Source organism: Lonchura striata, chromosome 9 (genome assembly GCF_050655825.1).
Source record: "Lonchura striata isolate lonStrDom1 chromosome 9, ASM5065582v1, whole genome shotgun sequence".
Taxonomy (NCBI): domain Eukaryota; kingdom Metazoa; phylum Chordata; class Aves; order Passeriformes; family Estrildidae; genus Lonchura; species Lonchura striata.
The window spans coordinates 19219689-19235901 of record NC_140711.1 but is presented as its reverse complement, the minus strand read 5'-3'; the positions used below and the strand labels follow the sequence as shown (position 1 = coordinate 19235901).

Sequence of the window (16213 nt, the reverse complement as noted above, 5' to 3'; positions counted from 1 at the left end):
CTGAAGCAGGTATTTTTATTTCATTTTTAATGACTTGCATGAATGCTATTCAAGCAGAGTTGTCGTGGTGCCTGCTGAACACCTGCCAGGGCAGACGCAGCGCCAGCGGGCACTTGGCACGTGCAGCAGCAGTGGGCAGGAGGTCAGGCAGAGCCTGCTGGTGTTCAGGGAAAAGCCTCTGGAAGACAGAACAAGGGAGCAGCCCCAACTCTTTATGTCTGCTTACAAGTACAGTCAGAGCTGGCCTCTTGGGAGGGCAGAACCAGTCTCATTAGAGGCAAGAGAAGGACACATATAGACATTGGGGCTGGAGTGATGCTGAATCTCTGGATATTTTTAGATTTAAAAGGGCAAAATCTGATTTCCAGCAAGGAGGTCTGCTGACTTAGCAGCAACACATGCCTACAGCCCTGCACTGGACAACTTTCAAGACCCCCAGCCTCAGTTCCCAGGCTGCAGGACTGACCCGCCATGTTTGGATGTTGCTGCAGCTAAGGCAGTGCCCACAGTGTAACTCAGACACTGTAGATTCCTGGCAGGCCCAGAAGCATCAAGACAAACTTTGGAAGCGAACATGGGGCTGTGTAATGAACAATTTTTCCCCAGAACCAATACTTGCACATCACAACTCATACCCTTTCCCATGCATTTACTGGAGGACTCACAGCAAGAGCAGAGTTTCAGGTCTACACTTCAGGGTTTCTTTCTTTCACCCATTAGCACTGACTCAGTCAGTTGTGCTGCAAAAGTCAGAGCAAGACAAAAAGAGGGGGAAAAGCGACACGGGGAATGACAGCAAGGAGTACCTCTGGGCTGGCAAACTACTGTTAGCAAAGAGGAAACTATTGTTATTAAATTTCTCAGGTACACAGAGAAATTCTAATGGATAATAAAACAAGCAACAAAGTTTATCCCTGGTCTGGTGCTGTGTCACTGCATGCCAGGAGTTACATCTCAGCAGGGCAGTTGGCTTGATCAGTGGGCATCATTTTCTCAGTGTTGATCTTGTAGGACTCGAGAACACTCTTCAGGTTCTCCACGGTTTCTGGGTGCATGTCAGGAGCTCTTGACAGAATCCAGGCATAGTCCATGTGGAAGAGCCAGAGGATGTTAGTGCAGGAGTAAACCAGGGAGTAATTTTCATAGTCAGTGGAGATGACCCAGTAAGGGGCAGCAGGCATGACTAGGAGAGAGGAGGGCACTGTTACTGCCGTGTGTAACCAGCTCTGGACAGCTCTGCAGCACCCCAGCCACTGTTGCTGGGACTGTTCTCACTTTGGCTGCTGCATACTTGTGGTCAGTACAGGCAGCTGTAATTTATAAAAACCTACCAGGACTCCTTATCCTGCCCATAGGAACTTGGGAAAGACACAAAGCCCTGACTATGAAGGTCTTTCTGGAAAGCTATGACCTGAACAACTCTCCTGGGCTGATGAAAGCCAGCCCAGCCTCACCAGTGTGGGGGTGCTGGCTGCCAGGGAGGAGCTGTAGTGCTGGGAGCTGACACTGGTGATAGGAGGAGCACAGACCACCACCCAGTGCCATGGGGAGCCCTGGCCCGGGGAGCCAGCTGAGCTGCTCTCTGGGGCTTGCACCCGGTGAAGGTGGCTGGGGCTGCACATGCTGCAGGTGAAATGGCTGCCAGTGATGCTGTAGCAGCACAGAATTAAGTCTGGCTGTGCTCATGGAACAGTCTTGTACTGCCTTTGCATCTACCCCTCCTCCACCCATTTCTCCAAATAACCCCTCTGCAAAAGAGAGCTCGGAAACTGCAGACAGAGGAAAGCGCTGTGCAGTGTGGCACAGCACCTCAGCAGGCCCCTGTTGAGTGTTAGAGTGACAAGGGAGGGAACAAGCTAACAAAACCATATTATTAATGGTTATTAAAAGCCACTTGTACGTAGAGGCAGCGTGGGCAAGTAGCTGTACCACTTGTGTGCAGAGAAACAGGCTTATTCTTGGCTCTTGCAGCACTGTGGGGCTGCCTCTGCCACCTCCCCACCTCCCTGTCCCCATCTGCGACATGACCTGGAGGGATAGCAAGGCTGCTGATCTTTCTTGCTTTGAGATCAGCTGGTGAAGAGTTCTCCACCACTGAGGGGGCTGTAAATGGCATATCAGTGTCACCAAACTACTGCCTGCTGGCCACAACATCAATTTTAGCCCTTTACTGCTGTGCTGAAGTCACATGGGGAGCTCCACACGTTGCTTTGCAGTTTCTGCCCCCGGTGCCACGGCACAAAGCTCAGAGCACAGCTCTGCCGTGGCGCCTTCCCAGCACACACTTACACCAGCTAAAGCGGACGCCCAGCTTGGCCGGCTGCTTCACATCCATGTGCATGAGTTCTCCTTCAGCTTCATTGATTTTCCCATTGGCACTAAGGGGAGAATGACAAAGGTGAAAAATAAAGTCAGGAAAGTGGGAGATCTCTTTTTTTTTTTTTTTTTTTCACTTCCATTAAGTCATCCCTCCTGACACAACTACCTGCCAAGAGGTGGCTGAAATAGGTTCTAGTAAACCCCAGCATCCCTGAGGATGTTTTCAGCAGACTCAGGGCACAGCAGGCCCTGGGCCAGGTGCAGCTAGGTAGATGGTCTCTCAGGTTAAACCACCCCAGCATCCCAGGCTGCCTCTCTCCAAGTACCCCTGCCAGCTGGGTGTCCTTTGGTTCCTGGGTGACAATGACAGAGAGGAAAGAGAGCAAGACTGCTCTGCACTGGGTGAGAGGAACCCAGCATGGGAGGATGGGAGGTTCCCATCCATGATCTTGGATGTGCCAGGGAGCAGCTTAGCTCCTGGTAGTTGTGGAAGGCATGTGTTCACTTCTGCTTAATCACCTGGGTTTTTTCCAGGTCACTGCACATTCCTCCACACGCAAATTACCTGTACCTGTGTGGTGAGCCAAGGTTTCTTTGGCTGCTTGTTCAGAGCACTGCCCTGCTGGCAGCAAGCCCCATGACTTGAGCTGCCCAGATCCTAACAGCATTCTCACACAGATGCCTCAAGACCTGGATGCTGCTGATCAGCTGATGCTGGAGCCATGTACACCCAAAATATCCCTAATATTTCAGGGTCCTGAGCTGCTGCAGTCGTGACAGCAGTGACTGGATGAATCTCTCACAGATTAATGCAGGCACAAATGAATGTCCAGCTGTTTGCCAGGCACAGCCCGAGCAGTGATGCTGCTGAGACAGTGCTGAGCACTCTGTGAACGGCAGGGATGCTGCTCTGCTCTGGACACAAGGGATGTGTTCCTATGCTGCTCTTATTGTTAGCCAGAACAAAGTCCCCATGCCATGCCAGGAGCACAGGGGACAGCGCTGCATTTACTGCTCACTCCCTCTCATCCATTCAGCCCCTCACAGCAGCAGCCCACAACAGCACAGACTGGTGATGGAATAAGATTAATTAATACCTGCATCTTTCTGTGTAAAAATCCAGGAGGCCTCAGGATAATTGCAAACTATCCTAATTCCCTAATAAAGGGAAAAACATTCCCTTCACCACTGATTTAAACTGACAATGATTTCCAATCCCCTTGCATAGTAGTTACTACCTGTGCAAGGTAAATTCTCCAGAAATAGGCTGATAAATATTTAAGTAAAAATTACTCATGTGCTTTGCCTTCCCTGCCCCTTTTTCTTGCGTCTCTTTACTCTGGAGCTGAGAGGAGCACAGGGCACAGGCACTTCTGAGCATACAGGGGCACAAGGTAGTAGCTGCCATCCCATAATCAGCCCCATGATGCCCCCAGAAAAGGACCAGGGCATCCAGCTTCGCAGACATCTCTGAGGCTGACAAGCCAGTCAGGGGGGACATCCAGGCTATTTAACGCTGAGGTCACCATGTACATTTGATCTATTTTCTTATCACTAACCTTGGACAATGAGACAGAGACCTGGTGATCCTCAGGTCACTGTCAGGAATCAGAGACCCACATCTCTCAGCAGAGCTACTGCAGCCACAGACTGCCTCCCCCAGCACCCTCAGCCCCAGACACGGTTTATTTAGAGAAAAATGAGCACCAATGACAGCAAGAGAGGTGACAGGAGTGCCACTGCCACAGTGAGGACACGGCCCGAACACAAACACTTACAGCATCTCCTTGTTGACCACCTTGAACTTCCCGTTCTCCTTCAATGAGTAATTTGCCTGGATGCAGCTTCCTTTCTCAAAAGTTGAGGGCAGCTTCTCTATCTCGTACCATTTCCCCAAATACTGACAGAAGAAAGTTTAAAGAGATGTTTTTAACATGAGTGAGCTGAGGCAGAGCAGCCTGGCTCCTCTGTCAGCACAGTTTTTGCCCTTTAGTGGTTGGGGGGTGAGCAGAGCTGCAGACCCACACTGGCAGCTGTGGCACAAGGTGTGACAAGACCTGCCACCACCCCCTGCACCCAGGCAGTTTGCTGTCAGTCCCATGCCCACTTAGCTTAGCTAGCTACACCCTACGAGATTTTTAGAAAACTTTTCACACCTTGTTGATATCGAATTCTTCTTGAACTGATGGATCTGGGCATGGTCCCATATGAAACATCTGGCCTTTCCCAATGCTGAAGAGGCTGAGCAGGACCGAGAGCCGCACTGCTGGGCCCAGCATGGCTGCGCTGGGATGCAGACGGGAAATGGACCTGGGCAGAAGGAAAACAGCTGAGCTGGGGCCTCCCTGGAGACCCCACACACTCCCTTTGTGTGAAATGAGGGATAGGACATGCAGCAGGGCACCTCAGGGGCACAGCAAAGAGGAAAGAATCATTAGAGGAGTACCAAGGAAGTCCCAAGCCCAAAACAGTCTTAAGCCCTGCCTGTGCTCAGCCTGTGTCCAGCAGCCCCACGAAAAGCCAGGCAATGCCTGGTGAGAACTCTTGTACTCATCACCCACATGCGACACCTAGCAAGATGCAGGGCTGATAAATGTCCAGGGACCCACAGGAGCATCATTGTTTGTTCAAAGCTGAGGCAAGGAAAAATGCAGGATGTTTGCTTTAAAATGATGGAGCACAAGGAGCATACTTCAGAGCCAGCAGAGATCTGGAGCCCTGGGACAGGGACATGAGCACTGTACACCTGCAGTGTACACCTGCATGGCAGGAGGGACATCCCCAGGTAAGCCAGGGCTGCCTGACACTGCAACAGGGTGGGAGAGACGACGCAGCTACCTCTGGAGGGGTCTTTGTGCCAGGATATACACAGCACTGCAAGGTGGGGAAGTACAGATTCAAATCAGCACCAAATACAATATGAACAGACCCCCAAAAGCATGGGGTGAGGAGGGAAAGGAGAGGTTTTCCTGCAGAGCAGGAGAAGCAGAAGCTGTGCTGCTCACACACAGTTGCTGGAGCCAGAATGCTGCCCACATGCTTTGGGCTCTGCTTGGGGCAGGTTGGCATGCACAGACCCTGCAGCACTGGGCTGCTCTGCTTCCCTGGCTGGAAGCTCCTCCACAGGAGGGGTGGTAACATTTTCCCAAAGTTAAGAAGAAAATCCCAGTCTGTCTCCAGCTGCAGGCACAGGCCCTGCTACAGGCACACAGACAATCCCCATTTTAAATCTCCAATTCAGACATACCTTAGTGACGAGGCGCAGTGATGCTCCGCAGAGGACCAGGGTGGCAAGGAACAGCCCTGTGGTGAGCTCTCTGCTTCTCTTTATAAGTGTGCTGGGATCATCATTATTCAGCTCTGGCACAAGCCACTCCCTGGTCCTCAGCGTGTTTAGGTTTTTTGGCAGGCCAGTGAGCTGCCTTAGATCTGCAGCTGGTACGAAGCTGGAGATGGGCTGCAACTTGGCTGCTCAGCCAGGCAAACAAAGGCACCCCACGTGTCTGGGCATCGCCTGCAGCTGCAGAGCTCTCTGACTCGCAGCCACTTGCTAAAGCCTGGGTGGGTGCAATGGCAGGGGAAGGACAGGAATGCCACAGCCTTTGAGAGGGGCTGGGGACAGCAGCAGCTCCCATCCCATCCTCTGGTCCAGCAGCAGCCACGGCCATGCTCCAAGGGGGGACATGCAGCCTCCTCTGCCTCCTGCTTGAGCCCTGGAGATCCTCCAGGCCACTGCTATGTCCTTGTCCCCACCACAGTCACTTGCTGCGAGTACATGAGGAGCGCGAAGCAGTGTGTCACAGGTTTGTCTGAGGAGCTGTAAGATGTTTCAGCAGTTTTCTTCTAGACTTTTAAACCCTAAACAAGAAAAGATACTGGTGCAATTAAGTTCCTGCTGACCTGGCACTTTTTCCAACAGGTGCCCAGCAAATGCCTTTGACAGCAGAGCAGCCATGTGTGAAGGCAGCGGGTCCTAAAAGTTATGCAAGAAGAGTTAAGTAATTGACAGGAAGCTCTCTGTGTTTAATTACATTTTAATCTAATCTCTGTTGAGACTTTCTCTCTCCAGGTGTGTTTTTACATGCTGTCCTGCATGCCTTACTCACACATGCACACACACACGAGCTCCTGACTGCTCAAATGCCACCCCAAGAGCCACGGACAGGTCAGTCCTGTCCCCTCCCAGGGTTGTGCAGCCAAGGTGTGCCCCGAAACACAGCACAGCCAAGGTGTGTCCTAGGACCTCAATGATCACCAGAGCTGTGCCCGGCTCATCCGGAGCCAGCAGCACCAGCTGGGGGTGAACGGCCCAGGGGAGCACACGGTCCATGGTCTGCCCCAGTGCCTGGCACAGGGCAGTGGATCATGCAGGGCTCTCCCTGCCTCCATACAGCTCATTAGTGCTTTGCCAGCCCCCCACGTCCTTGATGGGGCTGCTCTGGCTGCCCATGTCTAAGTCAGAGATATCCTGCAAACTTTCCGCAAGCCCCACATTCACCTGCATCTCTTGCAATACAAACAGGTTAGAAGTCAGGAAATCCCTGGACAGACCCTGACCTGAATGGTACAAGTGCTGCCATGCTGCAGTGCTCTGGTGGGATTCCCCACGCACTGCACACCAGCAAGCAGTTCTTCTCCTGAGCTCAGCTGCCCACATCCTGCAGAGAAATCAGAGGAGAAAGTCCTGCAAAAGAGCCAGCTTGGCCACAGTGGAACATTTGCATGTGGAGGTGTGACTGTGTGCTTATCCACATCTGCACATGGAGCATTCTCCTATGGGATGGAGCCAGGACTCCTTGGCTGCGGGGGCAGCAATGTGCCCTTGGCTGGAATGGTTCTGAGGAAGCCTTTTACACTGCTGCAGCAGGAGGGGCTCCTGCTTGCTCTGGCCCACAGGTGCTGCCCCAGTACCCAAGGGCTGCCCTGCAGTGCCAGCCCTGCCAGGGATGTAACTGGGCTGGGCACTGCCATTTTGGCTCCTGACATGCTGGAGCCAGAGTCACACCAGAGCATCGAGGTGTTCACCCAGCCATGCTCCATGGAACTCCTGCTGCAGGAGTGTGCAGGAGTGGGCCATGGCCAGGATGCTGAGAAGTCAGGAGCCAGCAGGAGCTGACACTCCTTGGGCCCTGCTAGGAGTGGAGATGATAGGTGGGGTGGGTTCAGCTATAGCCATCACCCCCCTTGCAGCAGCACCAACAATGCTGGAAGAAACCCCATCTTTGCAAGAAATCCCACATCCAGCCAAAGGCAGCACCCTCAGAAGTGCAGGAGCTGCAGTGGAGCCCTATTTCTTCACTGACCACTGCCAAGCCAAGGAGCACCCCATGGGTGCCAAGGCACTGCACATATGATGAGAGCTGACAGTTGAGCTCACTGCCACTGCTGGGACATCTCCACACAAGCACTGGCTGCACCTTCCCCAGGGGCACATTTCTGGGCTCTGGCTGACCACAGAAGGAAGCACCCAGGTATCTGCTGCTCACCTCTTGGAGAGGAGCAGGTTTGGGATGCTGCAGCTGAGTCCATACTTGGGGCCAGCTGGCCAGGACATGTTCAGTGGTCACCCCAGGACCCTCCTGTCATTCCACCTCCAGCACCACTCGCCTGCACAGACCAGAGCCTGCTCCATGTCTCACCTGTCATTAGCCCACAGCAGGAGTCTGCTCTGAGCCACTCCAGAGCAAGGGCTCGGAGAAAAGCATAACCTTATAATTGCACCTAATTGTAGGGTGGGAGCATCATTTCCACCTGGTAAGTAGTTTGTACCCTGGAGCAGAGGAGGGGCCACACATAAAGGGGCAGGAAGCTGGAGCAGGGGAGGAAGGAGGAAAGCTGTGGAGAAATCAGGGCAAGGAGGGGAGGGGGGGGGGGGCACCAGACACGCTCGGAATGCTCCATGCAAGAATGAAACCTCCCCCACATTTCTGGGCAATGCGGCAGCTGCAGGGCAGGCTGCGGGGCTGCGCTACCGCGGGGGAGCAGGAGGATGGGGCAGCGCTGCCGGCAGGACAGGCGCTGTGAGCGGGGTCCGCAGCGGTGGGTGGGTGCAGAGCACACACGGGGTGAGGTGGCATGAGCCACCCAGCATGGCCAGGGTGACGGGGGGACAGCGTTTACAGACACGCCACATTGGCTGGGATATTCTCACGCTGCCAGTCGCCCTTTCAGAGACAAAGCTCATCTGGCTCCAGTGGGACGATGCAACAGCACTGAGTGCTGCCAGCAAAGAAAACCCCTTGTTAGAGCAAGCTGGAAGTGCAGATAAAGTTCAGCCAGCAGAGGGCTAGCACAGGGCACTGCCACTCCACCTGTGACACTCTACCTGTAGCCGACCTGGCTTAGGGCAGGAGTGAGATTGTCCTGCTGCACAACCCAGGTATCAGCTCTTGGCAGCTATGGAACAGAGCAGCTTCAGCCAGCCAGGCCTGGTGGGCACCTGGCTCCCCAGGGAAAGGCTGTCATACCACACTGGGTCTCCAGCTGGGACTTCAGCAGCTGCAGAGAACCAGGATAACCTGGGAGTGCTGAGAGTCCCACCATGGAGACGACATTGTTTGCACAGACAGCTCTTCCTTTTTGCCACTACCATTCATGGTGCCTTCCATTTTGTTTTTCTTCCTCTTCTCCAGAAAATGGGGCTTTGTGTTGGACAACAAGTTGCAACATGCATGTAAAAAAAAATCAACAAGTAGGAGACAAGACAGAGTAAAGAAAAGCAGGTGGGAATTTTCCTCTGTTTGTAGGAGTGGCAAAAAGTGCTTTGAAATCTGTTTATGCAAAATGGTGTAAAATTTTTAATTACACTTAAGACAGCAAAGGAAGTAAACAGACTCCGGATGCATGAACTGGCCTCTGGGATATGGAAACTTGGTCCCAAGTGCACAAAAGATGTTGTGATTAATTTTTACACAATTAGTGAGTAGCTTTCTACCTTGGAAGTTATCCAATTATGTATTCAAAACACAAGAAACCAAAGAAAGAGAATGTAGGAAGTTAGAAAACTAAAAAGGGTATTATTATTTAAGGAACAGTCCCTATCACGCAGGCCAGCAGTGTTTCTGGCTGTGCTGAGGAAGGTTACACAGCCTAACTGGCATTGCCACCAAGATCTGAATCCCTGCAGAGAAAGAAGCCAGAGGGATATTTACTCTTCAGAAAGTAGGAAAAACAAAACTGAGAGAAGGAAAACAAGGTCTCTGTATACAGAAATACACTGCAGATCTGGACCAGTGGCAAAGCTTTGGCCCAGTGCCATCTCTCCCCTGTGGATGTGCCCACTATAAAAACCAGAGTTGAAGCAGTGCCCATAATCCTGGGGTTGTGCTACATTCCAATGCCCCACATGAAGCGCTGCCTGATGCTGCTAAATTAGGTTAAAAAAGTCTTGTTGATGCATTTACTGCTGGGTTCTCCCAGCAGAGCCTGGATACAGGCAGAGCAGGCATTTGGCCAGGTTTGTCCTCACAGAGAGGAGCAAGGGGGGCACAGCCTAAGGGGGCAGAGTAGGACATCTCCAGTGGGTGTAGGAGCAAGATCCCATGTGCATTTACCAGGCTCCTGTGGGCCCTGTCTGAGAATGCCCACTCAGATTTGAGCACTGTGGGCACTGCAGGGCCCTGGCTGTGTGATTTGGCTCAGCACAAGAGAGCACCCCAGCTGCCCTGCCCTGCTCTGCATTCCCCAGTGGATTCATTATGCTTTTTTTCTCAACCAGCATCATTTAGCCTATTGAAATACACTGTAAATTATCTAAAAAATGTCATTAAGTGTGTTTAGAGAGTTTTTTCTGCAAAGGGATTTTCTGTTCTCACGGAGGAAGCACAGTGATCTGTTCACAGTATCACCAGCTCTGTCCAAGAGATGCCCAAGTTAGGCTATTTAAAGCCCACAGCCCTATTTTCTACAGCTAAGCCATATTTCAGCCCTTAGCTCAGGCATGTTTTAATGCAGTTATACAATTTTATTTTCTATGACCTATATACAACCTACATCTTCCTCATGACACAGATTTATAGTGAGTGGGTAATCGCAGCTCTGCTCACGGAAAGTGAGAACAGCCTCTGCTACATTAAAGAATGCAATTAAGAAATCTCTTGCAGATTATGCTGTCCTGCCAGCCAAGCAGGAAGCCCTTTGGCAGGGATGTGGGCTCTCCTGCTGCCAGAGCACTTTGGAACCTGATTCAAGACAGTAACTTGCATTCCAGGAGCCCAGGAATCACACAGGGAGTGCAGGGGTGGCCTCAGACTCTCAGATATCACTGGCTCTTAGGCCTCAATGCTGTTTTATATATGTTTTACATATACACCGGGAAGACCCAAGGCACTTCGGGTGCTGAAGGACTTCTTGATCAGCCAGCCCAGCATTTCCTTCCCATATCTCTGAGTCCCCCAATCTCACACCACAGGTCAGAGGATAATTTTAAGAATACCCTTTCTGAAAGAGCAAGTCTCATCCCTCCACACAGGCTGAGAGCACAAAGACACTGGCATATGTGTTTGGCTTTGCCTGTGAATAGCTGCATTGAGGCCACTGAGCCCAAGCACACACAGCTTGCATTGAAACACAGGCCTAAGTGTTTACTAGACTGGAATTTACATTGTACAGAAAATAAATAACATAAATTCAGTGGTCAGTGCTCTGACTTTGGTGCAATACATGGTTACAATATGAAATGGCACAGAGATACCATTCATGGTGAGTTTCATTCAAACCAGTTGGGAGATCTTAGGAGTGATTAGTTTAGACAGCATTAAAAATGCTTCTATCTGTGCTGCACCCCAGGAATACTAGTTATACATACAATACTAATGTGTATTTCAGTGTAAAGAGACCTGGCATGAGGACATGGATGCATTATCCACATGCCACACCTTGCATTCCCTGACATAATTATTCTTGAGAAATGGCTGTTACCCAAGGACTAAAACAAAAACTTCTTGCACCAGGACAGATATACAGGAGTGTAGGAACTTCCTTGGGATGCAATAGATCAGCCTAGGACTTATTTTTAGTGCCTATGCAGAGACAGAGCTGGAAGCTCCTGACTTATGCCTGCCGGAGGGAAAGCTGCCTGAAGCAGGAGCTGGGCTGGCTGGGCCAAGTGCCATCCCTGCCCACAGGGACCTGGGGGTTTCCTGCTCCTCTTAGTGCCTGTTAGTGCTGCAGGAAGGGAGCAGCCACTCTGTACAGATGTCCCCAAAGCCTGAGGGAACCAGGCAGCTCATGTGTGGTTCAGGGGTGTAAAAGTGGCAGTGGTGTAAAAAGAAGATCCAGATGTGCTGTTGGGCTACAGAGTCTTAGGGACTTGTTTGTTGATGAAGGTGTACAGCAAAAGAACATGTGCAGGGAGGGCATGAGGTTGTGACTTCGTGTGTGGGCCAAGAGTATATGGGAAGGATGGGCAGAGAAGTATTTCCTGTGTGTGCACAGGGTGTGGCAGCAGCTCCCAGTAAAAGCACTGGCTCCATCCCCACACCAGTGCTGGCCCTGAGAAGACTCAGTGCTGGAGTCCCTTGTTGGGATGGACAGACCCCTGCACCCACTGGATGACTGTCCTGCAGCTCTTCAAAGCCACCTTGTGCCAACAGCCAAGCCACCACACTATTTCACCCTCTTTAAAGATGGCCACTGCTACCTTGAAGCCTTTTCTGAGTCCCTAGGCAGGTTTTCTGCAGGCACTTCCTCATTATCAAAGTGCACCTCAGCTGTATTAGAGTACTTACTTGATCCTCATTTCTTTGGAGGGCTGCCAGGCTAAGTACCTGCACAGCTTTCCACAGGGAGGGAAGCTGTGCAGCCATACTCCAGACACCCACTGGATGTCTCCAGTGGGACACAGGGACTGACACATCCCTCCCTGCAGTAAGTGATGGAGCTATGGGGCCTTACCAGGGTGCATTCCCTCTCCCAACAGCTCCCTCCTTAGTCATGCTTCCTGGAGCAATTGTTGCCTCTCATTAGAGCTGGAAAGGGAAGGTGCTTTGCTGTGCTCTGTATGCTTCAACACCTCTGAGCGAGCAGAAACCAGGAAGGAGACACCAGGACAGCCTGCTGACTGATTGTCATAGTAACCCTGGTTAAAGTCTGACCAGGAAAATGACTTCTCCTACAGCACTTGACCCCACAAGGTCACCCACACCCCTGGGAGCACAATTGCTCTGGTGTGCAGTAATAGACCGTGCAGAGTTTTCACCCCAGGTTGCTGTTCAAGGTCCCTGGGCAAGGTGCCTGTGGGGTGATGGTTAACCTTGGTGCTTGCTTAAGAGCAGCCCAATGGTGTTAATGCCTGCCCTCAGCCCTGGCACCTTCCTTTCTGCAGCTCTAACAATTCAGAGGACTTTAAAAGCCACTTGTAGCAGCCTTCATGCAGAAGACTGGAGTCACTACGTTTATTATTCTACCACAAAAAGTAATTCAGCCCAGTGAAGCACAGTGAAGGAAGATCTCAGGTGACCAGATCTGTTTCATCTGTGTGCTGGAGCTGGAAACAACTGGGAAACTCCACTGCCCTTCTCACCATCATCTGCTAGGTCCTGCACAAGAAAGAGTTTTCATACCAGGGGCTGTGCTCAGGGGGATGGACAACCTTGTGCCACGCTGTCTGTGGAATAAACCCCTGGCCATACATATGAGGCTAAAACACAATCAGCTTCTCTGTAAGGGCAGAGGAAAGCAATAGTGCACACCCACACCAAGGGGGTGGGCAGAGACGCCTTCTATCACTGCTCTTTTGGCAAAACGTGTTGTGAGACAAAGCACCCTCAGGGTACCAGATTAAGCTGCCCTGCAGGCAGTGAATTATGGCATGTTCACTGCACCATGCCGTGAGAAGTGCACTGAACCCTGGCTCACCAAGTGCTGCCTTCAGCACCGTCAGGATGATGCTGCCAGCCATCCTGCCAAGGGCTCTGGAGGTTCTTCCCTGCAAGACACCACAGGAGAAGGCACTGGATGCTGCAGGAGACCTGCACACACAGCTGCTTTGTGCCTTCTGATAAGCTGCTATCAGGGCTGAGGTATTATTTATCAGTATTTTGAGGTGAAAACACAGGTCTACTGTTGCCTCGAAGAGCACCAGGGGAGAGAATGATAGGGCTGTATCAGTAACATCCCTGTGGACCTTCCAATGCTGCTGAGAATGAATTAACTGTATCTGGCTCCAGGCCAGGCCCTGAAGGTAGAGCTGGCTCTGTTACAAATTCTCTATTTGTAGCATCTCTCCAATCCCCAGGGCTCAGGCTGCTGGCTGAGAAACCTGCTGATATTGCTTTGGGTTTGTTTCTAACACATTTTCAGTATTGTGGTTACACAAGAAGCTGCAATCTTGTGTTTCAAAACCCCAGCCAAAAGCACAGGTGCTGCTGTTGCTATTTACACTGCATCAGCATGTTTAAGGGGGGGTCTTTAAACTAGGAAAATAAAGCCATCCTGGGTTTGTGAGGGCTTCAAGTCTCCAAAAGGCTGAGAAGCCTCCTGTGTGCAGGTGCGCTGGGCGGCAGTGTTGCAGAGCTGGGTGCTGCAGAAAGCCCAAAGCCTGCAAAAGTCCCACGCCCAGGCACTGCCCTGGCCACTGGCAGAGGGCTGAGCCAGCACCTCCCTGTGCAAGGCAGGACCTCAGCAGCCCTTCTTACCTCTATTGGCTGTTGTGAAGAGCTTTAGCACAGCTTCCTAAACTCCATTTGACATTTTTGTCCAACTTATAGTCCTGATGTTTTTCTTTTTTTTTTTTTTTTTTTTTTCTCAAGGAAGAGGAAAAGCCCTGGGGGAAACAGTCTGCCTGGTTGACAGTAACCCCACAGAGACTTTTTGGAGCAGGGGAGAGGCCACCAGAAGCAGAAGTAAGACCCTGACCTGGGTCAGAGAGAGCTGTCCTGAATAATCTCCCATCCTGGTTTCAGGGCACTGCTGTGTGTGAAAGCACTGCCATCACGGGCCTCCTTGTCCCAACAACAATTCTGGCAGTGGGCAGTTTCTCAGCTACAAGTTCAAAGCCAGATGTGCAAGAAGTGCTTCTCAAATTCTAAGCTTTCTCCTAACACTTATCAACTTCATTCCAACTGTTAACTAGCAGAAAATGCCAATTCACAAGTCAGTCATAGGCATCATCTGTCCAGAAACAGGAGTATCCATAATCTTAGGCTCAAGGAGAGCACTCACTTTGATAACATTCTGGCATGCTTTGTGCTGTGGTTTTTCACTAGTAACCAGACAGCACCTACAGGTGCTACTACTTGGGAAGAAAGTGGCACACAGAAATACCATGATGATTAACATTATCTAGGAGCAATCCCATCCCACTGCCCACATATTTGTCCCAATGCTGGGTCTTTCCCATCAGCATGTCAAGAGTAGTTCTCAGGAGCACCACACTTGGTACAGCAGCCTCCTGGACAGCTCCACAGCTGCTTGAGATCTACAGCCACATCAGAACAGCAAACCTAAGTCATTGGCCACCCTTGACAGTAGTGAAGACTTATGATGCCCAGAAGAAGAAGTTTAGATTCCCCATCCTCTGTGTAGCTCTTTGAAGAGGTGAACACAGGACTGTCAATGAAGGATCTCCATAGGAACTTGCTGCAACTTTCCTGAACCACTTCTTCTGCAGCTCTTGCCTTCAGAAGAGACATTTGGTTTCTCTTGGCTTTTAGAGACAATCTTTATTCCCTTCACCCTCAATAAACTCTTTGCCACTGCTGCTAGTGGAGGTTTCATATTGGAGCTAAGTCAGGAACCACAGATGCCTTGAGATCCACAACATGCACTGAGACTTGACACTGATTTAGGGCTTGGGTTTTGGTCAAAGAATCACACAATCTGAAGTGATTTGGATAATCTAAACTTGCAGTGATTGCTTGGGAAACCCCAGAAGGCTCCTTGCTGTGCTAAGGTGAATCACAGCAAACACAGCATGCAGAGGACTGACCACCTCTTGGTTCCTAGTGCCATCACAGAGAACCTCTTGATCTGAAGGGAAAACCAGGATTATTTCACAAAGGCTAAGGGGTGCACTGAGGAGCTGGATCATCACTGCCTTCCAAAGCATTGTGAGAAACATGCAGAAAAAGGTAGGACAGTGCCACAGCCTCAGCAGCTGGTGCTTGAAAAAAAAGCCATGGCAAGCTTTGGCAGCATAATTCCTTGTAGGATACCACAGCAGCAATGAGGGTGGACTTCCATGAGATTTCACTGAACTTCTCTCTTTTGTCCTCTGACTTTGAAGGTCAACTGGAATTTATATTTCTTCCCTCTGTTACCAGCATAACAAAAATCTGCCCTCAATGCCATATTAGTATAACTCTGTGGCATAAAACATGTACTCCTCTCGCCCCCAGACACCAAAGCTCCCCTCCCAAGCAGAAACCAGATCAGGCACTAACAGCCCTCCTAAGCACTTCTCAGGGGACAGAGGAAGGGACTGGGGCTCACATGCTGTGAAATTCTAACCCTGGCTCAACTATGAGGTCCTTGCATGGCCTGGGACACTTCTTGGTTTGCCAGTCTCTGTTCTGTCTGTGAGAGGAGCTAATCTTTATTAGCAGGCAGCTGGAGCCCTTGGATTAGTTACACGAAGAGTGCTGAGGCAATGAATAATGCACAGCACTGCTCTAAACTATCTCCTTCGGGGGAAACCACACAAAATACAAACAATGACGGTGCCTGTGTTTGCAGAGAGGCCTCTCTAACTGCCTTGTGCTGAGGAAATGGGCCATGCTGCCCATTCTGCTCCAGGCAGTTCTCACTGAGACTCCACAGTTCCACTATCTGCTGAAACATTGTTAATTGTTATTATTAAACCACCTCCGTAATTACTGAACCTAATTAAATCCCAACCTCAGATTCAAAAGAGGTGGGAAAACAAATGTAGAAATGAGCACTGGAGCCAGAGACA

The 16213-nt window shown here is 50.8% G+C and overlaps 1 protein-coding gene across 1 annotated transcript; it reads right to left on the bottom strand.

The window, feature by feature from the left end:
- On the bottom strand, nucleotides 1-5704 carry APOD (apolipoprotein D). The gene is made up of 5 exons (XM_021536810.4): nucleotides 5567-5704; nucleotides 4476-4629; nucleotides 4098-4219; nucleotides 2290-2378; nucleotides 1-1183 (listed from the first exon to the last, which is right to left on the bottom strand). Exons 2-5 carry the CDS (start codon nucleotides 4596-4598, stop codon nucleotides 948-950), a joined length of 570 nt encoding a protein of 189 aa, XP_021392485.2. The 5' UTR covers nucleotides 4599-4629; nucleotides 5567-5704; the 3' UTR covers nucleotides 1-947.
- Between the last annotated feature and the right edge of the window lie 10509 nt (nucleotides 5705-16213).

Bases quoted from the DNA above. Each gene is read 5' to 3' on its own strand.
- APOD (XM_021536810.4), bottom strand. From the start codon at position 4,598: ATGCTGGGCCCAGCAGTGCGGCTCTCGGTCCTGCTCAGCCTCTTCAGC. The intron at 4,220-4,475 runs GTGTGAAAAGTT...TTCTTCTGTCAG, and splicing joins AAGAATTCGATATCAACAAG to TATTTGGGGAAATGGTACGA. The intron at 2,379-4,097 runs GTAAGTGTTTGT...TTCTCCCCTTAG, and splicing joins GTGGTCAACAAGGAGATGCT to TGCCAATGGGAAAATCAATG.